The sequence below is a fragment of the Armigeres subalbatus genome, chromosome 3 (assembly GCF_024139115.2).
Source record: "Armigeres subalbatus isolate Guangzhou_Male chromosome 3, GZ_Asu_2, whole genome shotgun sequence".
NCBI lineage: Eukaryota > Metazoa > Arthropoda > Insecta > Diptera > Culicidae > Armigeres > Armigeres subalbatus.
The window spans coordinates 211,624,893-211,649,377 of record NC_085141.1 but is presented as its reverse complement, the minus strand read 5'-3'; the positions used below and the strand labels follow the sequence as shown (position 1 = coordinate 211,649,377).

General features: G+C 39.8%; 2 protein-coding genes across 3 annotated transcripts in view; one reads left to right on the top strand and one right to left on the bottom strand.

The window, feature by feature from the left end:
* The window catches only part of LOC134219102 (uncharacterized), a 434,839-nt gene that overhangs the window by 307,376 nt on the left and 102,978 nt on the right, over positions 1 to 24,485 (bottom strand). The window lies entirely within an intron of this gene.
* Positions 1 to 24,485, top strand: part of LOC134219103 (uncharacterized) — a 103,184-nt gene that overhangs the window by 61,694 nt on the left and 17,005 nt on the right. For both annotated transcript variants that reach the window (XM_062697799.1, XM_062697796.1), the window contains exons 2-3: positions 3,254 to 3,708; positions 23,175 to 23,361. In XM_062697799.1, coding sequence (XP_062553783.1) covers positions 3,672 to 3,708; positions 23,175 to 23,361 — 224 coding nt within the window. In that variant the 5' untranslated portion in view covers positions 3,254 to 3,671. The remainder of the gene's footprint in view (positions 1 to 3,253; positions 3,709 to 23,174; positions 23,362 to 24,485) is intronic.

Sequence of the window (24,485 nt, the reverse complement as noted above, 5' to 3'; positions counted from 1 at the left end):
GAGCTGGCAGTCTGACATTCTACTCTCTTAGTACAGCCGAGTGACACTGACTCGAAACGGCGAGTGGGCTAATGGCTAGGCTGTCTTCCGCCCGCTAAAACCGTGGCGGGCCTTGTAGCACGCTTTCCAATCCTGCCACCAAGCTTTGTCTGCTGGGTGGGAGTAGGCTCATATGCCCTTCCCCAACTTGCGCTGATCTGGCTCTGAACATGTAAGTATCAACCCTTGCATGGCCTCCCTGCACACCGAAAGGCATGCAAATATAACCATGGAATCATTAAAGGCGACTACTCCAGTAGAATTCGACGGCACCCCCAAGGGGGACCTAATAACAATGAGTGAAGTAAAAAATAATTCTTTTGAGTTTTGACTATGCGAAGGCAAAGAGCGGAGTGACGGAAGCTGCAACTAGCAGCACCGGAGTCTCTCCAGCAGTGACGAGGTATAGCCCTATAAGCACGCTTGGTGGGCCACTACCCGGGATGCGGGTGTTCGCCGAGCAACTCGATGATATCATCGAGTTCGCGAACGCAAGGCAGAACATCAGTAAAAAACTGAAACAGAACATTCGGATGCTCCGCCATACTGTTCGAGTCACAAGACATGAACAGGATGCGTTTATCAAGCGGGTGGTGGGAAGAGAGAAGGCCGACAAAGGTGCTCAAACCGATGCCTTCTCCTTCTTTGGAGGAGCGACCATGGCCCAAAAGCCGGTTGATTTGACCCAGACCGTAGCAACGATTGACGGGCCTAGTCCGTGGCAACCTGTGTCGTCGTTGTGGCGAGGAAGGGCACAAGGCGCAGGAATGTGATAAGGCATCAAAGTACCTCATTTGCGCCAGCAAAAAGCAAGCCTGTCCCCACGTTATAGTGGATCTTCGTGTCCCATCGGAGAGAAAAATAAGAATAAGCCGGGCAACATACGTGTAACACAGCTGAATCTCAACCACTATGCAACTGCCCAAGGTGGCCATTAGAACGGTTTAAACCAGATGATCGATAGGCTATCGTCTGATCTAGTGGGTCGTAAGCCGGTTGTCATAGCAGGAGATTTGAACGCTTGGGCAGTGGACTGGCGCAGCCGCTGTACCAATTGTGGGGGTCAAGCGTTACTAGAGGCGCTAGCGAAGCTCGACGCAGTGCTAGTCAATGATGGTTCCGCTAGCACTTTCAGAAGGAACGGGGTCGAGTCATGGATATACGTAACGTTTGTCAGTCCTGGTCTGGCACCAGATTTGGACTGGATGGGGGACGACAATTCGCTTCAAGATCAACTATGGAGTACAACATCTGAGGTCCGCGGATCCCTGTCAGTTCCGTGTATGGAGAACCAATCACTTCGACAGCGAAGTTTTCATTATGGCCCTGGGACTGGAAGCCAGCACTGAAGATCTAAGCGGGGATGCGTTGGTAGCTGTTCTATTACGCGCGTGCGACGCCACCATGCCGAGGAAACCCCTGCCTAGAATTTGCAGACGCCCGGTATACTGGTGGAGTCCCAAGATTGCGGTCCTTCGATCAACCTGCTTAAAAGCTAGACAAAGGATGCAATGTGCCCGCACCGTGGATGAAAGAGCAGACCACCGTGAAGTGTTCCGAGCTGCGAAACTGAACTTTAACAAGGCCATCAAGAGCAGTAAGAGAGCGTGTCTCGACAACCTATGCGGAGGAGCCAACGCGAATCCATGGGGTGACGCCTGCAGGATAGTGATGGCCAAAACCAAAGGGAGCACTTCACCCCCCGAACGGTCCCCGGATATGTTGGCGAGGATTATCGAGGTACTATTCCCGTCCCGAGTCACAAGTCCCTGGCCCCCTGCACCGCAAGGCAATATGGGTGCGGCCAAAATGGTGGCTTCGGTGACAAACGTTCTAATGCCTGATGGAGTTCCGAACAGCGCTCTCAAGGCAGCAATCATAGCGAACCGAACATGTTCAGGCTAGCTATGCAAATATGCCTAGATGAGTGTAGATTCCCCGAAAGATGGAAAAGAAGGGCTTCGTGGCCGTGCGGTTAGCGACGTCAATCGTCTAGGCGCATGAGCTATGGAGTGTGGGTTCGATTCCCGCCCCGGTAAGGAGGAAACTTTTCGTGATCGAAAAATTCTCCCCCGGTACACTGGGTGTTATGTGTGTCTTGTCCGTTGTCTAGATGTTAAGTGTTCAGACTGTACGACCTCTGGTCGAAGACGGTGTTCCTTTTTTTCTTTTTTTCTAAAAGGCAGAAACTAGTGTTGTTGCCGAAGAACGGGATGCCGCCGGGCGACCCATCGACGCATAGACCAATCTGTCTTATAGACACGACAGGCAAGTTGCTAGAGAGGATCATCATCAACAGACTGACCCCGTACTCGTTGCTTGGGTGGGCTTAGTGGGTCCGGCCTTCCGTCAACCCCACTCCCTGAGCCTGAGTGATAATTTCAGGTGCCTGTTTGCAGATTTACCTTCATATCTCTACAATAAAAAAAAACATGCATTCGCACCACTCTGCAGATGATGTCTAAACAAAACAGTTTATCAACTTATTGAGTTTCAACAGCTTCAGCTTTCAATCGAATATCTCTCATATACACTAACGACGTCTTGCGGATGAATTTTAAACTGAGAAGCTTCTAATCCCACGATTGTTTTTGATTGCATTTTGTTCTAAGTGAGACCTCTGTTTTTCTGTGGCGGAAGTTTTCTAATTCCCACAGATCCCGAGATATCGAGCCAAACTGATCTCTCATATACACTAGCGCCACCTTGCGGATGAAACAACCAAACAGTTTCTCAACATATTGATTTCCAATCTCCGAACAGCTTTGTGGAATACGGCAACTTTCTAAATCCCATAGATCCCGGAAAAAAAGCTAAACTGGGAAACGATGATAAAGGAGGTCATAATGTCGGAAGAGCAGACGATCAGGATTAGTATTGTTTTATCATAAAATACAGCTTGAATGGCATAATAAAGCTTGAATGGCATAAATTGTAAACCACCCTTCAGAACATCATTGTAAAACTATTTGGCGACTATTGGGGGACAAAATTCCATTATGGCAAGTTCATTTAAGTTCACATATTGAAAACTGCCGTGATACCATGAACAAAACCGTTAACAATTTGTTTGGTACAACTCATGTGGAAGTAGTATGATTGAATTATTTTCGTACTGAGGTCGAAATTCCTCTACCGTGTACAATTTCTTCAGCCTCCACCTCCCCCCAAAAAAGCAAATGCTAATATCTACAACCATTTAATTTAATTGCAGCAACATACTCGTTTCCCTTGGAGCTGCATCCATCAGAGAGGACGGCCTCTGGAAAGCAACATCTATGGCATATTGCTGAAAGTTACGAGCACCGACGACGGTTTTCAATGGTCCAAACCAACAACAGCAGCCCCCATGTTGCAGCATTCGAACTTGCATAGAAGGTAGTCAGCGAGCAGCATCGAACCGAGCAAAACCAAGCTGATTACACAGCGAAACGGTAGCTTTTCGCCTCCCACTAAACAGGAAGCTGCTTGTTATTAAAACTGAAAACAGGATTGGAAACATTAGCGTTGCTGTAAATAACTAATACGCTCGGTGCATCATTACTTCTGGAACAAGCTGCGTGCACAAAAAGGGTTGTGCTGCAAAGTTTCGATTCCAGGTCGCCGTCTTGTAACGAGACCCGACCCTCGTGATGAGCGGGAAATTCGCCTGGGCACTCCTGCTGAAGTGTAAGTAAAATAGATTAAAATACCAAGCGAAGGATAGTCAAGTTTTTAACTGGATTTTCTACTAACTTATCTCCGTAAATATTAATTCTGTCTTGTCTTCTGCTGCCGTCTTCGTGGCGCTGCTGGTGATGTGGCAGAGTGTGACTTTGATAAAGTTTTGCATAGAAAGTTGTCAGGATCTTTCCCTTGTTTCACTTTTATGTGTTTCGCTAGGTTGCACGCCAGCCACACCGCAACAGAGAAGCAGCAGCAGTCTGGTCGACGCGATGCACCGCATGCTCAATTAGGTACAAAATGAAACGGTTTTTATCCTGGCGAGCTGAGCAAGTTTGAGCAGGTCGAAATGATTGACCCTAGAGTTCTATTTAAGTTTAACACTCCATCAATGCCGAGTATTATCTGGAGATGAAAATTACCAGAGTCCTATCAAAATGCATTAGGGAACTCGTTTAGAAGTGTTGATAGAAACAAAAAGTCATACAGATTAAGTTTGAGGAGCTTAGAAGCCTGGTTTTGCTTAACCTTCTTTCACTCAATCAGAGTCATATTTTTTTTAGCTACTTACCGACCATATTCTGAAAAATATTCATTGCTAGAGGTAGAGTTTTGAACTGGTGTCAAAATGTAATTCTTCAAAGACAACATACTTCTAATCAATCTACATTTTTCGTTTGATGAAGCACAAATGCTATGTATCAATGTGAATCACTAGAAAAAATCACTAAAAAAAATCATGCATTCAATGAAGTGTTAACATAACACTTAATGGAGTATCTGTAAATGTACCTCAACAATAACTGAAAAACGATTCACTCTGACTAGACAACAGCAGCACGAGTAATCAACCGTCAACACCATGTTGACATGCTCTACACCCGACAGTCATCAATCTCTGAGAACTGAAAAAGTTACCCCACAGTGGCACAGCTTCAGTGATAAAAACTATCACGTGAAAAACGACATTGTCGACACCGTCACAGATAGTGGATGAATGGAGGAAGGAAAAACCAAACTCGAAATGAATCATCCAAATCCCTAATGACACCCAACGCAAACGGTTTACTAGCGGGTGCCGGTGGACAAACTCAGGATAAGCAACGACCACAATAAGTCTTTTCGACGCTTTTTTCACTCCATTTCCTTGTTTGCTGTTCATTTTGTTTGATCGAGTCCGGCCACTGTTGGTGATGCAACCAACTTCCCGGACAAACGAAAGGGTTAGACGATGTAACCCGATTAAAAGTTTCTTCCTTCTGTGTTGCTTTCCGAGGAAATATGCGATAAAGGAGAACTAGCGGACTTGAATGGAAAGATTCAAAGTCAGAGACATTTATCATCCGGTGAAAGTCTGTCAAAGTTCGGTTGCGTTGTCTTTGGTTATGGATGGGAGTAACGTAACTCAAACACTGTCAGATAGTGCTCTTTTGCATCACCTGAGAAACGTAATACAGAAGTTTTTCCTTGTTGCTGCAGATTCAAAGGCTGCTAATTGGAGAGTTTAACAGATTATGCTGAAGATTGCATTTGAAAACAATTTATTATTATTTTCATGGAACAGAGCTCGCAGTTAGCGCTTCGGATGTTCTCTCGTAGTATTATCTCCTAATGATCACGGGGAAAAAATGAGTAAACAAGCTTATCCTCCATCACCAGTAACACAGCTCGAATAAATCTCACTCTAATTGCTTCAGCATAATGCACAAGGAAGGAAATAAATAACCACTACAAAGCAATGGAGTACACTAATCCTCACAGAAATGAAGCTCGTCATTACTGCAGGACCTTGATAAGTTGTTACAAAAACATGACGATGAGCTTATGGCCCTTCTAGTAGTAATTTGTGTGCTTGTAGTTTTTATTCCGTAATTAATTTAAGATTTCGAAAATTAAATACTTTAGAAACTTACCCGTTACTTTTCGAAGGATTTTCTTCCGTCGTTGTTAGACATCCCAAAGGTTCTGCTCCCTGACGCAGTTAACCCTCAAACGGCCGGGATGAATCTTGACAACTTAAAACACCTCGTTCTCTGTCAATTTTTAATTGAATTGCAAGCGGTTTCAACTGTGATCAAGGGGAATAGTAGCTACAGCATGTAGATGGGTAAAATACTCAGGATTGGTTCTAAAATATAAACAACAGTGTTAATTCTCTACCACCTTTTCGTTATGGCGAGCCCATTTTTATGCACACTTTTGTTTTCGATATTTTATCAAAATTAAACACTCAATCATGCAGCAATATAACGATGTGGTATGCTTGAGATACCTGCTTGAATATAGGGACTCGAAAAAGAATTTATTTGCAGTAACTAACCGAATATAAATATGTGCGCATTAACGATTGCGCCCTAACACCGGTTCTAATCTTCGATGAAGAGTACACGAGCTTTGTTCGCCAATGACAGGCGTATGAGGCCCTTGGTTTTAGTACAAGTAATTAATGGTCTATGTGAATGGTTGACAACAATGGTCAAATAGACATAAATTGACCTCCGGATGACCTTCAAATAGGTTCCGGAAAACCAGAATATCTGGTATAAAAGGCCAGCATAGAATCACCGAATATATCGGTTGTCCGACACCTCAAACTTCTCAGAATCTCATAGGTAACTTAGAAAACTCCATAGTTTCTTGGTAGGATAGACCTAGCCATTTGATTGCCACGGAACAGGTTCTGGAAACCCGAAATTTCCGGTACAAAAGGCCATCATAAAACTACAAAAGAAATTATGCGTCCGACACCTCAAATTTCTCAGAATCTCATGAGTAATTTAGAAAATGGCTTAGTTTCTTGGTATGAAAAAACTGGCCATGCAACAGGTTCCGGAAACCCGGAATTTCCAGTAAAAAATGGCAAACATAAAATTACAAAACAAATTAGGCTTCCGACACCTCAAACTTCTCAGAATCTCACAAGTAACAAAGAAAACGCCGTAGTTTTTCAGTAAGGTTAAACTGGCCATGTGGTGGCCATGTAACAGGTTCCGGAAACCCGAAATTTCCGGTACAGAAGGCCAACATAAAACTACATAACAAATTATGCGTCCGACACCTCAAACTTCTCAGAATCTCATGAGTAATTTAGAAAATGCCTTAGTTTCTTGGTATGATAAAACTGGCCATGCGATAACCATGGAACAGGTTCCGGGAGCCCGGAATTTCCGGTAAGAAATGGCCAACATAAAACTACAAAACAAATTAGGCTTTCGACACCTCAAACTTCTCAGAATCTCATAAGGAACATAGAAAACGCCGTAGTTTTTTAGAAACGTTAAACAGGCCATGCGGTGACCATGTAACAGGTTCCGGAAACCCGGAATTTCCGGTACAAAAGGCCAACATTAAACTACATAACATATTAGGCGACCGAAAACTCAAACTTCTTAGATCTCATGAGTAATTTCGAAAATGCCTTAGTTTCTTGGTAGGGTAAAACTGGCCACGCATGGTCACGAAACAGGTTCCGGAAACCCAAAATTCCCGGTATAAAAGGCCACATAAAATTAAATAACAAATTAGTCTTCCGACACCTCAAACTTCTCAGAATATGATAAGTAATCCAGAAAACGTCTTAGTTCCTTGGTAGAGTAAAACTGGCCATGTGATGATCACGGAATAGATTCCAGAAGCCCGTAACAAGCAGTACAAAAGGCCATCATAGAACCACGGAATTAAGCGGTCTTCCGACACTTCAAACTTCTCAGAATCTCATGAGTAATTTTGAAAACGCCATAGTTTCATGATAGGTTTCGGGAACCCGGAATATCCGGTACGAAAGTCCACGTTAGGCTATCGGAATGGGCTTTCCAGGGACTCCGAATCTTGTTCCGTGGCTATAAAATTGCCAGTATTTCTCTAAAAGTGCACTTTGGCATTTTCTGGATTACTCGGGAAATTCTTTTTTTTCATGTCTTTATTATCGAGACTTTCAGCCCAAGGCTGGCTCGTCTCGTAACCGGGAAATTCTCATAAGTTCAAGGTATCCGAAGACTGATTTATACATAAGTTAAATGAAGGTCTTTTCACTGGAAATACTGGATTTCTGGAACCTGTTCCGTAGCCATTTCTACTCTACAAACAATTTAAAATTTTTTGAAAAGTTTGAGGGGTCGATAGACTGCTTTATTTTGTAGTTCTATGTAGGTTCTTTCCTGTAACGATGGATAGATCACTTTTACGTAGTGTCTTACGGAGTAAAATCTACCAAACCGAGCCCTAACTAAATCTATTTTTCGAGCTAGGGCTTTAAGTTGTTTTAGTTAAGGATTACGCTACCAATAGCAGTATTTGAAGTATAACTAACTTAACTTTTCCCTTTTCCCTGCAAATGACAAAATCATTGCAGGACAAAATTTGTTTTAGCTAGAAATGGTTTTGTACATATAGCCAAATCCCAGGTGTGGTGCTCTACTGGTGATATTTTAGAAGCAAAACAAAGAGGTGGCTAGGGCAATGAGATTGCTCTCTGTAAAGGGTCCAAATAGGCTATCATGATCCTCTTGAGAGAAAAAAACAAGAACTATATCGAAACCGATACTGCATTCCTTATCAATAGTATTGGAGTAATTCGAGATGCATCTATACATTAAGGGGAATGCTGCGATAGATCTTATAGCTGGTCAAAGTGGTACATCCGAACATAAAAATGTTAGAAGACTGATTTATTTTGTAGTTCTACGTTGGTCTTTAGTACCGGAGAAGTAAGGTGTAAGGTAAGATAACGGTTTGATCCTGTTTTATAGTTCTATGTTGGCCTTTTGTGCCGTGAATTCCGGACTCTCGGAACCTGTTCCATGATTATCACATGCCCAGTTTTACCCTATCAAAAAACTATGACGTTATCTGGATTACTAATGAGATTCTGAGAGGATTGAGGTGTCGGAAGACCGATATATTCCGTGATTCTATGCTGGCATTTTGTACCGGAAATTCCGGGTTTCCGGAACCTGTTCCGTGGCCATCAAATGACCAGTTTTACCCTACTAAGGCATTTTCTAAATTACTCATGAGATTCTGAGAAGTTTGAGGTGTCGGAAGACCAATATATTCGGTGATTCTATGCTGGCCTTTTATACCGTATATTCCGGGTTTCCGGAACCTATTCGAACCTATTCGTCATTCGGAGGTCAATTTATGTCTATTTGGCCATTGTTGTCAACCATTCACATTGATCATTATTTACTTATACTAAAACACCTGTTACGACGTTAAAAATTTCAAAATACTAAACATTTGCTCAAGAAATGACTTATGCCACACTTCAAAACTCCCCCCTCTAAAAGAGGGATGGTCATCCTGAGCATTTTACCCATCTACATGCTGGAACTACTATTCCCCTTGATCACAGTTGAAACTGCTTGCAATTTAATTAAAAATTGAAAGAAAACGGGCTGTTTTAAGTTGTTAAGATTCGTCCCGGCAGTTTGAGAGTTAAATTGGTTAAAACGATGGAACACGTTACCCACCTATTTTAATATATTTTCTGATATTTGAATATAGGCAATGGGGTGGTTCAGATAATACTAAACTGATATCCTGCCGAATTTGATAAATTTCACAGAAATCCCTGAAAAAACTTCTGGAGCAATTGAGGATTTCTATAAATTACATTACCGAATTACCGAAATCTTCTTCTTCTCCTTCTTCTTCTTCTTATTGGCATTACATCCCCACACTGGGACAGAGCCGCCTCGCAGCTTAGCACTTAGCAGCATTAAGCACTTCCACAGTTATTAACTGCGAGGTTTCTAAGCCAAGTGAACAATGAATCATGTATATAATGCATAGAATCGCCATATACCTACTAAAGTGGAGGCCATATACGTACTGAACAATGACTTTCTTGAGTTTTTGTAAGCATTAATACGATCCAGTGAACTGTGAACATGAAAAAAAAATGAATATAACAAGCCCAGTTTCGAACATTCGACCTCGGCCTTTAGATCCCGATACCCTACCATCGGTGCTACTTAGCATCTCTTGATAAGCAACACAATTTTGACAATCATAATGTAGTTGAAAGTTTAGTATTGACAAGTGCTTCGATATTATAAATTACGATACATACTACATTTATACGATTTGAGTACTCCATTGTTGCATGTATAAAGATGAGTTGAATCGTATATGGAAACTGCATATGATTTTCCCGATAATTTTTATGCATAACAACGATTACGCAGGATTTCAAATGATTCTGCGCTCATATGTACGATGTTGAAATGTCAACAGCAGTCATGTTTTATTTCGCTGTTTTTACCTCCGGGATATTTTTATTTAGTTTTATTATAATTATTATTAGCGCATTGATATGAAGTGATAATACGTAGTGGAATAGAATATCATCGATTATTGGCTTTTAAGCACATCGAAGGAATGAAGTAAGTGAAAATAAATTATTTGTATCTGTAAGGTTCAGTGGGCTTCGATAAACACGCAGAAGGAAGAACTTTTATACGTGAAACGCTCATCAATATGCGATTTGCATAACAACGCGCGTCTGTATAAACGACATTTGAGATCTAATCCGATTACACTGATATTGTTTATATTGATTTAAGACTTTTTCGAATACAATCGTAAATATTCCATTCTAAGCTCTTTAATACGATAATAATCATATTTTGGCTTTCTTTATCAGTGCTAACATACGATTGTGATATTAAGTGGCATCATATGCGATGAAATTTCTTTTTCCAATTACGATCTGTGGTTGACTGGGAAGGTATGCTTAAGCACACCACTCTATCAAAATGTAGTTGAAGACACTATACCAGAATCGTGGGCGTTTTTACATTCACTAACTCCCAGAAAAAATATATTAAACTCTTTTAGTGGAATGTATTAAACCGTCTAAGACGAATTAAGCACTGTCCATTTAATTCCACCAGTTAATTTTCGTTATCTTTGCAGATACGTATTTCGACCACAACTGTGTGGTCGTCTTCAGTGTCTCGTACTTGACTCGACTTATTCACTTTTATTCACTATTCACTTTTTATTCACTAACTGTTGGACTTATGTCTTTTGGACCTCCTTACAGAAACGCAGATTTTTCTTGGTTGCGTACCTCATGGTTTCCCAAACTGTGGGTCCCGACCCCCAGAGGGGTCGCGAGCGGATTGTTGGTGGGTCGGGTAGAATAAATATTAATTGCAGCTCGAATGCCGAACCATTTGATCATTTTTTCCAGGAACATAATTCCAAGTTCAAACCGCATTTTATTTTAAATATTCATCACCACGCTATTTTAGAAAACATGTATGTATGCCTAAAAGCTGTCCTTTAATGAAGTAAAATAAAAACATTTTGACATACAATATCATGTTTGTCATTTTTTGCATTTGTACATGAAGGTAACGTGAATATTTTTGTAAAACTTGCCGAAACAGATGACATTCTGATTCAATTAATGCTTAATACTACTTGGTAAAATGCTTTTTTTTCATAGGTGGGTCGCGAGACATATAGAATTTTGCTAGGTGGGTCGCATACCCAAAAGTTTGGGAAGCTCTGGCGTACCTTAAAGCTATGGATGGATTTTATTAGATGAATATTCGGGTTTTCAGATTACGTCTACTCACATTAGGTCGCCACTATGTATTCAAGTCCAGCTGATTTTTGCGCCTTTTTCAGCAAAATAATGTAGTAGATCTAATTACAACATAGTTATGAGAAACACTGAATTGTGAGTATAGAACAAATTCTACTTACAGTGCCAGTAGTAAGAGTATTTGAACCTGACCAATAATATAAGTTTCACTTCTTTAAATTCTGGGATGTCGATCTCCTACTTTTAGATTACCTTAAGGAAACATTAGATCATTCGATTATCGATATAAGCTAAATCCATATAAACTCAGAGTCAGGCTTGTAAAATGTCATCTGCATGTCATTTGACTAATTTGTTCATAACTTTCTTTAGAAGCCAAACTTATTGCATAAATTTAGATGTACTCATAACGCTTGAGTAGGGCTATATTTTTGTCCAAGGGTACATTGCTCTAAATATAACATCTTAGGCTGGAGAGTGAAAACACTTCAAAATGTCACGTGTCATTTGACATAATGTCATTTGAATGACATTTTGCCTCCCACGCTCCAGATTACATATTTACAGCAATGTCTTGTTAGACAAAGTTGAAAGCACATTTAAGAGCTTTAAGTTCGTCATACATCATGAATTGATAGCTACCTTCTGGAAAATGTTCTGGGAAAATTATACAAACGAATGCAAATTCCATTTTACAACACTGCTCAGAGTAGTACAAACAGGAAAGTAGATCAAGTTCAGAAGTGAGATACCAATGAAAAATAACATTTTTACGTTTATAAATTCAATTTTCAAAACTACAGTATTCATATAGGAGCCACGTTCTCAAAGCATCACTTTGTTGTCATCAGAGTCTATTATATAGAGTTGCGCAAAGGGGATCTTCTTACACTTATTCTGAATGATCTTCTTGTTATTCTGTTTGCAACTTTCATTTTTGTTCAACCCTTAAAGTGACTTCACGGGAGTGTTCATTGCTAAAGCTTTTTGATTCGATAACCAAGTCACCCACAGAGTGCAAACACGTGAGTTTCTTGTTGCTACTTTAATGGTGGGTTTATTTAAGTTTTTTGAAGCTGTTTCTAGAACAAATCTAATACATTTCAATTCATGCGTATTAATTCGCCATAATAGTCATTAGGCGATAACAATACTTCCGCCTTACCAACAAGCATTTGTGTACTTTGCTCGATAGGTAGACGGTTTGACAGTTCAATAGGTAGATTTGGCTTCACTCTTTGCGTAACTCTATATAATATACTCTGGTTGTCATCTGTTTGTTCGTTCACAATTAGCCACGGGGATGACAAGCTACGCCATTTTTGTCACATCTTTTCTGAATCACCAATACGAGTTCACTGCGAATGCAACATAAACAATTGCAAGGGTGAAAATGATATAAAACGAACAAAGGCATAGACATTACCTTGTGCAACTAGCATTCTAAATAATTGAGCAAATAAGTTGAACATTCTTAAGTTTGAAGCATGGAATCGAGTGTAAAATTGTTTGAATTGATAATTCGTTAAATTTTTCTCTATTTTCTCATGATTGTATCATGTTACATTATTGAGTGGTATGGGCGTTTTGCATCATATTCTCCTGTAAAAACGTAAACATTCAGAATTCACGCACATACTATTACAAAATAAATCAGTATTGGGGTAATTTGACACTGGGGGATAAATTTATCCCCCGAAAAAGAACGAACAGGCAAACCTGTCAAAATCCATAGTAAAAAAAATAGCATGTCGCTCCTCTGCAATTAGCACAAGATCGTTCTTTTCCAGGTTTTTCGTTTCGCCGAACCACTTGGTCCTATTAGCGAGAGTCGGCGGATATTCGTTTATCCATCGACGCCAGAATTGATCCATAACAAGCTGCCTAGCCATGTTCCAATTGGTACGGGTCACTCTTGTTGGCTCCGCTAGCGTTGTTGGAGGCTGAATGACACCGTTCGAGCTCAACAGGATAAAGTGATTCGGCGTTAATGCTTCCTGGCTGGGGCTTTCAAGAGGAATTGAAGGTAACGGTCTAGAATTTACTATAGATTCGACCTCGGCAATAACCGTTAACCAAGGTTTCGTCGTCCGGGTTACGATCGCTACATAAAGAGCCTAAGGCCACTTTATGGAATTTTACAAGACGTTCCCATGCGCCCGTGAAATGTGGCGCAGACGGTGTTTTAAAGGCAGCTAAATAAAATTTCCATTTAAAATTAGAAATTTTCCATAAACAATTAGGAATTTGCCAATAAAAAAATCAGGGTATGAGCAATAAATAATTATAAAATTTCCACAAATAAAACAAAATTTCCATAAACTATTAAGAATTTTCCACAAAACAAAAATAAATAAGCACTTTTAAAAGCAAAAATAGCAATTATAAAAGAAGAATTTTCCATAAAGAAATGAAAATGTTCCACGAAAAAAATACAAAATTTCCATAAATAAATCAATATTAGCAATAAACAATTGCAAAATTTTCCACAAAATTAATATTTTTTTCCATAAAATTTCCATAATTTTCCAACAAAATTTCCATAAACAATTAAAATTTTTCCACAAAACAAAAATAAATAAGCACTTTTAAAAGCAAAAATAGCAATTATAAAAGAAGAATTTTCCATAAAGAAATGAAAATGTTCCACGAAAAAAAAATACAAAATTTCCATAAATAAATCAATATTAGCAATAAACAATTACAAAATTTTCCACAGAATAAATATATTTTTTCCATAACAAAATAAAAATTTTCCACGAAATGATCAATAAAGAGCAATAAAAAAAGAAGAAAATTTCCATTAAAAACACAAGAAAGCAATAAAGCTGATGAAATTTTACATTAATTTTAAACGCTTTTAAAGAAGGGGTCGTCTATGGAAAAAAAAGCACAGTTTGATTGCTTTTTTACATTTCTTTATGGAAATTTTCTTTTTTTTTATTGCTTTTTATTGATCATTTCGTGGAAAATTTTTATTTTGTTATGGAAAAAATATATTTATTCTGTGGAAAATTTTGTAATTGTTTATTGCTAATATTGATTTATTTATGGAAATTCTGTATTTTTTTTTTTTCGTGGAACATTTTCATTTCTTTATGGAAAATTCTTCTTTTATAATTGCTATTTTTGCTTTTAAAAGTGCTTATTTATTTTTGTTTTGTGGAAAAATTTTAATTGTTTATGGAAATTTTGTTTTATTTGTGGAAATTTTATATTTATTTATTTCCCATACCCTGATTTCTTTATTGGCAATTTTCTATTTTCTTATGGGAATTTTCTAATTGTTTAGTCTGTTTTAAATACCCACTTTGTATTCGAGTTGGTAAAGGTTTCCTTTTGATCTCTTCACGGAGTTTTCGGCTTGCCCCCTGAAAATTTGTTCCGTTATCAGATTGAATTTGGAGAGGACCGTAGATAGCGAATGGGCCATCTTCAAATGTATGGCTCTCACTGTGAAACACGTGAATAAGACAATCCATCTTTTAACACAACTACGACCAACTCTAACCTGGATAGGGCCGAAATAATCCAGCCCGACGTAAGAGAATGGTCGGATCCCGGCTGCGAGGCGCGACTCTGGTAGAGATGCCATCCGTGGCGTTGTTGGTTTAGTTTTTTTTTGACCTTACAGGTAATGCATGCCCTTACCACTTGACGGACCGCAGTGGTTCCGTGGCTCCGAAGATTAGAAATATGGAACTTTTGCCAAATTTCTTTGCAAACCGTATTGTGATTGGCATGCAGGTTCCGACGATGGTGCAAGTCAATGATCGACTTTGAGAGATACTGGTGGCGTGGTAAGATGATTGGGAACTTGAAGTCGTATGTGACATACGGGACGGCCTCAATACGACTGTCAGCACGCACCACCGCATTTTCTTCAAAAAACGGCAATAGCCGTCCAGCTGAAGCTCCGTGGAAAACATAAGGACGTCTTCATCCGGTATCCACAAAAAGCCTAGGACTCGTTCCACTTCACCTTCTGAATCGATTTTGATTACTTGCCGCTGTGGGTTTTCGGAATCCCCGACCCTTTGCAGGAGTTCATTGCAGTTTGAATGCCAATTTCTGATCTGGAATCCTCCCCTTGCGTGCACCTTTTTCACCTCGAGTGCTACCTTGATTGCTTCCTCTACCGTATCGAAACTGTCGAGATAGTCATCGACATAGTGCTTTTCTATTATTGCCTCTGGGAACTCTGCCTTATGCTCATTGCTCATGCGCGTTGAGGTTCTTATCGTGCTGTGCTTGACAAGGTGAGCAGGGGCCTGTAGCATAATCGAAATTTTACTAATAATATTAGTAGAGTAGCTTGTAACTTGTATTTTTCTGTTGCATAATGAATCTACAAGTACCAATTTACAAGTCTAATATTACAAGTGAAGCGCACTAATAATATTAGCAGAATTTACAAGTAACTGTTGCATAAAGAAATACAAGTACAAATTATTAGCGTTGGCTTGTAGTTTCTTTTACAAGTATGAATGGTGCTGTAATTTAATTTACAAGTAGCTTTTATTTTATTATTTCAGCTGTGCAAAGTAAATATACATCGTTTTATTGTTTTTAACGACTTAACAAAGAAAGAAATTATTATTCAAAGTGCTTTAAATTACCATACAGTGAAATACTATGGACTAAGAATAAATTTCTCGTTCCAATACAAAACTGAGAATTATGATTTTTTTTTTCAAATAACTCTGGAGAAAGCAGAAATACTTTGAGTGCTGACATCAAGTATTCAAATGATGGGGTGCTAACTCAAAAGTGGGCTGTTTTCACTTAAATCGTACTTTGGCCCAATAACCCATTTTTGTGTAAAATAACTTTTCTAACACCACGTAGTTTACATTAATCCACGTAAAAACATATTACCCAAAGCAAAGTTTAGTAACTTTAGTTTAACTAAAGTTGAAGTCAAGCCAAACCCGCAAAAGTTCCGCAAAACACGTAAATAGAAACCCGCTAGTACAAATCGCAATAATTAAAACCCATGTCAATCTCAAAATCCGCATATAAAAACCACATAAAAAATCACTCCAGTGTGCATTACTTTTTCTTTGTAAAAAATACCAATACCAAAAAACCGGATTGAATCAATAAATTGATAAGAGAAGGATAATAAATTCGTGTTCCGTGCATACCTATCGCAGTATTCCATGCACAAACTTGCAGAAAAACATAAACAAATCATTTATCTTCGCATTGACAGTGAACTATCGGATGAATTTTGACAGGTAAATGAACCTGACAGACTTGTCATTTCAACCTTACTAATAATACAAGTTCTAATATTATTAGTTGGCGAATTACTTTTATGCAACACAAATTACAAGTACTTGTAATTTTTTGACTAGTAACTTGTAACTTGTAGCTAATATTATTAGTCTGATTATGCTACAGGGCCCAGGTAGCCCCAAAACATCCCACTTCCATCACGAATGTCTTCACAGGTTGCGACGGGTTATCACGATAAAGGAATCGTTGGCTGTGCATGTCTTGTTGGCGAAACATTTGTTCCAGATCGCCACAAACGACAAACACCGAAGCGAGGGGAGTTAACAAATCTGGTCCTTTTAGCAGCATGCTATTCCATGAGATACCTCCGACTTTTACCGCGGCATCGCACACCAGCCTTATTTTATTTGGCTTCTTTGGGTTTCTCACGGCGCCCAATGACAAATACCACACTCGGCGTGGATCGATAGACTCCTCCTCCTGCTGCGTTACTTTGTGGATGTAGTTGCTCTCCAGGTACTCTTTGATCTGCCGCTGTACACTGTCCTGCAGCTCAGAGTCTTTGTTCATCCGCCTTTCAAAGCACTCTAGGCGACGCATTGCCGTAGAAACGCTGTTGGGAAACGCCACGTTGTCATGCCGCCAGTGTCGTTTGACCAGGTCGTGCAAGTCTTGATCGGTTTGGTATTCTCGTCGGCACTCGCACACGTGCAGCGTGAAGTTCATCGTCTTCTCTTCCTGAGTTGTGTCCCCATAGGTCGACCAACCGAGACTAGTTTTGCAAGCCAGTGGATCACCTAATTGACCTTCACGTATCTTTAGTGTTGCTGTAAGACTGGCGTTGTTCGAGCCAATCAGAATACCTGGTGTGACCCTTTCATAGCTACTGATTGGAAGCCCTCGGGGATAAGTATACTGCCGCGCTAGCCCTTTATAATTGAGCGTTTACCTAGGCAGATTGAGACTAGCAACTGTTCTTACGTCATTCACAACAAACTATTTGCCTTTTCCTTCCCCGGAGATCTAAGCCTGTACCCGCTGAGAATTCGGTTTCCGTCGAGTAACGTTGCTCGTCCACGTGAGACAAAGGGGTAGAGATTCACCATCGTCTATACCCAATCACTCTGCAATAGACTGCTCAACCAGTCAGTGTCATGTCTGATCCGATATCTAGGAAAGCGTGGGTTTCCAAAAAGTTCCCTTTGTCATGTTCGGAATTTGAGTCACAACGGTATATGATATAATATGTATTATATCACAATTCCAGGAATTTCCTTGAGGATTTTCGAACAATTTTCTAACGAAATTTCCAAACGAACTTGTGAAGAAATATCCGACATTCTTAAATTTCCCGAAAAAAATCTTTGGACATTGAAAATTAAAAGAAAGGATTCAAAGAAAATTTCGGAAATTCTTTAACGATTTTTTTAGGAACATCTTCAGAAATTGCTTCGGAAATACCTAAAATCTTTCGGAAATTCCTTCAGGAATACCTACAGAATCAGTATTTGGAATACCTCTGGAATTCCTTTAGGTAATTGATTTAGGATTTTCGTTGAATTATGTTTTGTGGAATCAGTCTGAATTTTTTTTGATAACTCCTCCAAGAATTGATTCCAGGAATAACATTGAAAATGACGTAAGGAATTCCTTTCGACATTCATCCAAGGACTCCTACAGGAAATTCCCTGGAAAAGCCTTTGTTGTTTTTTCAAAACCTCTTTTAGAAACTCTTCCTTCTGGATATCGTTCAGAAATCCTTTTAGTAAAACCATACAAAATTCCTTCAAAAAATCGAAAGCTTTCCTGAACGATGATGTTCTTAAGAATTTTCAAAGAATTTCCAAGGGTTCCCGAAGAGATTTCTTAAAAAAATACTGAAAGAATTTCTCCAAGAAAATCCTGGAAAAATTCTGAAGCTATTTCCTAAAAAAGATCGAAGAAATTCTTAGAAGAATTCGAAGAATTTGCAAAGGACTTTCCGATAGAGTTTTCAAAGACATTTCGGGAGGCATTTCCGAAAAAAATCTTAAGGCGCAGATATTCCTTCTTATTTTTTTAAGGCTCTTCTATGGAACTTTTTGAAAAAAATCCTTGGATAGCGAAGGAATTGTAAGAATTCCTTCTTTGAATTTCCGAAAAAATATGTTGATGCATTTACAAAAGAATTTCTGGATCTATTTCCAAAGTAATTTCCAGCGAATTTTCTGAAAAAATTCCTTGAGAAAATTCCGAAGTAATTCTCGGAGAAATGATGAGAGAAATTCAAAAATGTCAATGTAATTGAAATCGCTTTGAATTTTTTTTTTCGAAAATCTATTCAGGGGTGGCATTGCGCACCTCGACTCGAAACGAGCAAACCATGCAAACTGTCATACGAAAGAGCTGTCGAAAAGAGATGCGCAATGAGGCGTAGGTGTTCTTCGGTTATTCCCTTAAGAATTCATTCTAAAATACATTTGCAAACACCTTCAGGATTTTTTTTATAAAATGGCTTCAGAAATTCCTCCACAAACTCTTTCGAGAATTCCTCCAGGAATTCTTTTGGAAACCCTCCCGAAAGGCATTCTTCCGAAAAATTATCGAAGTAAGAAATAAGAAGTCCTCAGGAATTTTCAAAGGTGTTTTAAGGAAAACTTCAAAGGATTTGCTAAAGGAATTTCGAAAAGATTTTCCGAAGGAATATCCAAGTGAAATTTCCTAAGCATTTTGAAATGATTATCTGAAGAGATTCCCGACAGAATGCTTAAGGGAAATTCAAAAGGAATCTCCGAAGCTCTTAAAGAATATTTTAAAGAGATGTCAAAAAATTTGGAGGAATGAGCGAAGAAAATTCCGAAGGAATTAAAAAAAAGTTTCTCAAGGGATTTTTTTACCTCAGCACCAACACCAGTAAGTCTTCCCCTATCTCTACCTGCCACCATGTACTTTGTCTTGGTAGAGTTAATGGTTAAGCCTATCCTCGCCGTCTCCCTCTTCAGTGGGACAAAAGCCTCCACTGCTCTGCTCTGCGTTCGATACCAATAAGGACGATGTTGTCCGCAAAGCCAAGGAGCATATGCGACCGTGTGATGATAGTGCCGTTCCTCTTCACCTCAGATCTCCTAATAGTGCCTTCGAGTGAATGCTGAACAATAAATTCGAAAGTGCATCACCCTGCTTCAATCCGTCTAAGGTCACAAACGAGGTTGACACTTCGTCTGCAATCCGAAAACTTGATTTCGAGCCATTCAGCGTTGCACGTATCAGTCTAATCAGTTTGGCCGGAAAACCATGTTCGGACATTATCTGCCCCAGCTCATTTCTCTTCACTGAATCGTACGCTGCTTTGAAATCAATGAACAGATGGTGAGTCTGAAAGTTGTACTCCCGGAATTTATCAAAGATAATCGGCCCTCACGAAAACTTGCCTGGTATTCGCCAACGAACCTAACCTCAAGCGGTCTCAGTCTGTTAAACAGGATACGCGACAGGATTTTGTACGCCGGGTTCAGAAGGGTGATCCCTCTGTAATTGGCACACTCTAGTCTGTGCCCTCTCTTATAGAGTGGGAAAATGAGGCTATCCAACCAGCCGGCAGGCAGTTCTTCATCCTCCCATGTTTTCTGAATAATGTGGTGGATTGATTGATGCTCACTTCCGTGTTTGAGAAGCTCGACCGGGATCTCGTCCTTCCCAGCAGCTTTACTGTTTTTCAGCTTGTTTAGAGCCTTCTTAACCTCGTCCAGCGTTGGTGGTTCCACAGCTTGACCGTCGCCGACTATGTCCACCTGCTCCTTAATACACCTTCATTTTCCCTGTTCAACAAATCTTCGGAGTGCTCCTTCCACCTGGCTGCCAGCATAGTATTGTCTGTCAGCAAGATCCATATTCTCCTGGGCTTCAGCTATCACACCTCTTCGCGTTGCCTTTGTTTTGCGGTGGATTGCTACACTGTATCGCTCTTTGTTATTACGGGTACGAGCCACTACCCACTAGCATTCGACTCCTAGCAACATTTTTCTCGTCCGTCACTCGCTGGCACTCCTCATCAAACCAACCATTTCGTTGGCGTCGCTGTGCAGTGCCTAACACTTCCTGCGCTGTTGTAGTCACAGCTTCGTGGATATTTTCCCACAATCTGTTGACGTCGCCAGATCCGGTGGCATCCCGATCACCATGAAGCCAACTCCTCGTTCGGCTCTGTCACCGCCGCTATAGTAGATGTGGTACTTGAATGTAGTGTTCGTTATGGGATCCACCGCCCGGAATTTACGTTCTCCAGTTCTGGGCCACCGTATTTCCTGGATTGCTGCCACACTCACGGCAACCTTCCACAGCTCACGAGCCAGGAGCCCAACACATGCAGGTTCATTCAAAGTTGTTGTTGCCGTTGAATCAATCCGTTTGCTCTACTTTTGCCTTTCTTGGTTACTGTAGAATCTTCGGTAGGCTACCTTACCAGGATTGCGCTACCTACATCGCGTTGAAGGGGCTGCCTTCTCAATGCTAACACGATGCAACGTGGTGTGCACAGTTTAGTTTAGAGTCCCCCGCTAACACTCGGACGAGGATCAGCCGCCCCTAACATGGGAAACAGACACTGTTGTGAGCCGCTCCTAACATGGAGAACAGACGCTCGATCAGATTTGCATCTCCGGAGAGGAGCAAATCCCCCCTTCCCTGTCAGCATACACACAGCAAAATGTTGAACTTTTACCGAGAATCGCACAGCCGTGCCCCAGCAAACATGTTTTTTGCCGAGATTTCTGTCAAAATTGCTGATAATCAGCAAATAATTTGCCGAAAATCAGCTAACAAACGCTATTTTTGCCGGAATATCAGTTTTTTATTTTGCTGGCGCACGGCTGTGCGGATTTTTGCCGAGCTGCAGAAATAAAAACTGAGTGTGTGCGACCCACCGTGGTTGGTTACCCGATCTTCCCTAAATTTGCTCGAATCCCGGCCAGCGCCACGATGAGGTAGGGATAGGAGTTGCTGGGTAAGAGGCTAAGGACCGCAAAAAGGGATCTATTTTATTTCTTCAGGTACGCAAAATACCAATGGTACGCTTTACCCAGCATTTGCCGTGCCATTTAAATGGATTAACCCAAAAAAATTAATTGGAATTTTTATGACAATGGCGACCCCACCACAGTCTTTGTCAAGACGATCATTTTTGTAGACAGAATATTATTTCAGAAAAATATTTGGATACATCAAAACGAAGTCCAATAACAATTTTCGAGTAAATTTGAACCAACCTGAAGAGGTTGGTATCAAATTCACTCAAAAAATTGTTATTGGACTTCGTTTCAATGGATCCAAATAATGTTTATAGTGTTCAATGTTAAAATCGTGGCAACGCACAAACTGAATGCAATAAACTTGAACAAACCATGTTTCCATTTTTCTCAATTTCTCGCTCATTTGAAGTAGGAGAAATTTTTCACTTGGGCTTACACTATTTTTGCTTTCGTAATTATCCCTACAGACTAGGCGCTTCTGCCGTTATTGGCTTCTTAAATTTCAACTTCGCACTGCAGCAGCTCAAACCGTACTTTCCTTGGAGCGAGACACTATTTATTTATGTCGCAGTTGTGCTGTTGACACGTTCATATCGTCTCGGGCACAAACAGTCAGTGTCCAGATCAGGGAAAAATAAAACTTTCCTTTACGAATGGATGTCAAGATAAGGTTTCATTATTTTTAATTAGGAGAAATATGAATTTACGATCTTAAGCTCTGGGTAGATAATTGCCCTGTCGTGGTTTTCTTTGTTTGTAAGGATTTGTTGGGCTGTAGATAGAACATAGTAGGTTATATGGAGGCCAAGCTAGAGTTGAAGCAATCGCGTCGTTACATTGACAGCATTGTAGTGCTTTCTTATCTTTTTGATTTGATATTGGCTTCCATACTTGGATTTGATAAGTTTGGTTTCCCATTTTCTACTTTTCGACTATTGAAATGATTGGTAAACATAATTTGTTTAATGGTAATCTATCAGTTGGAATGGAATGAAATACAGCTACTTAAAAATTTTAACAATAAACACAACCTCACACAATTAAAATCCACTTATTAAATTGAAGGAGCAAAGGCTATCATATCTAACAAAACAACTAGGACCTAAACATTATCACGTTTCAATGAACGCAAACTGTTTGTTTAAAATTCTCTTGAATGCATCATCAGTATACGAACATAATTTGCAGGAAAGGGTTAGTTCGATAGCTTTGATTCATACCGAACACAAGTACTTACTTTCCACGAAGGCAAGTAATCAGATACATTGGTTAACAGAAATAGCGAACAGAACAGATTCCTCGGAACCTATATCCTGTTTGCCATATTTCTGACTAAACATGTCTTTGATATCTTGCTGGAACTTGTTAATTATTTTCAACATGCGAAGACACGCATAATTTTTAAGTATCCTTGACGTAGACGTTAGTGTCACCAAGTCACGTTACCATTATTTGCAAAATACAATGCAACGTTTTTTGTCTGCCCTTACATCATTAGTATCTTATTCCACCATTAGACGAAGCTGTCCAATTATGCAATGAATGATACTTTTATTGTACTTTTTTTTCTCGTTCCATCTTTATCCGATCAAATGGGCACCAAATGCGAAAACAAACCAATTCAACGCAACAATACTCCACATACATACATGAATTCCCAACAATAGGCTACTTTATCGCTGTGCTGCTCGCATCAGTCAGTGCTGAAGAGAAATGGTCCTGGTCAAAGGGCGGCAGCAACGGGGCAACCCCGGACCGGCAGAACGTTCGGAGCGATGTCATCCAGTTCCAGGAGACGAAACGAGCCACCGATGACGATGGAAGACGATACAACAATGCTCAGAAAGACGTCAGGTATGGAATTTAATTGGAGGGAACGGGAGCGTTGGTTTCATCGGTAGTAGACCTGTGCGCCGAAGTATTTGTGAACGGCGGCGGCGTAAGGCCATTTTTACTCCGGCGGCGGCGGCGTCGGTGGCGTCACGCCGTAAGCAATGTTCGGCGGCGGCGGCGGCGGCGTGAATCGGCGTGAAGAATTTTGAGCTGAGAAAAAAAATCACGCAGCAAGGCATTACATGCTTTTTATGAATTTTAGGGTTTTTGTACAATTGCTAGCCTCAGTCAGACTGATGGGGAACAGCCGTATAGCTATAGCTTGTATCTGCACAGCAAAAGTTTACATTACATCCATCACTAGGACATATTCGCATCACAGCACATGAGTTCATTGGAAAGTACTTCGGATATAAATCCAGAAATTCGTGTGGAAATTCCTCAAAATATTCCTCAGAAAATTCGACAATGGAATTCTAAGAATTAATTTAAAATTTCCCTAATGAATTCCTTCAGAACTTCCACCAAGAATTCCTTTGAAAATTTATTAGGATATTTCTCCGAAACTTCTTTCCGAAATTTCTTTCCAAAAGTTCCATCAGGAATTTCCTTCTACTTGAGGGATTTCTTCGGTCCTTTACGGAGTCTTTGGGAATTTCTTCAGTAATTCATTCGAAACTATTTTTAGGATTCCTTTAAAAATTCCTTTAAGAATTAGATACCCATGGAAAATCCTTCAAGAAGTTCTATGAGAATACCTACGGACACTGTTTTAGGAATACATTCGAAAATCCATTTGGGAGAAATCCTTCGGAAATTTCCAATAGAAAATCTTCCAGTAATTCATCAAAACATTTCGGAAGCTCTAGGAAGTTATTTTTGGTATTCTTTCGAAATTTCCCTCTGGAATTTATTTGAAAAAAAATCTTCAGGACTTCTTTTCAAATTTCTTATAGAAATCCCTTCGGATATTCCTTTAGCAACTCTTCCAGAAATTCCTGTAGAACTTCGAAAATTTCCTTTTAAAATACTTTAAGAATTATTTCGGGAATCTCTTCAAAATTTCTATTGTGAATTCTTCGGAAATTTCGTTTGTAAATCCCTTCTTTTTTTTAAACGTTTTAAGGGTTTTTTTTTGAAAATAA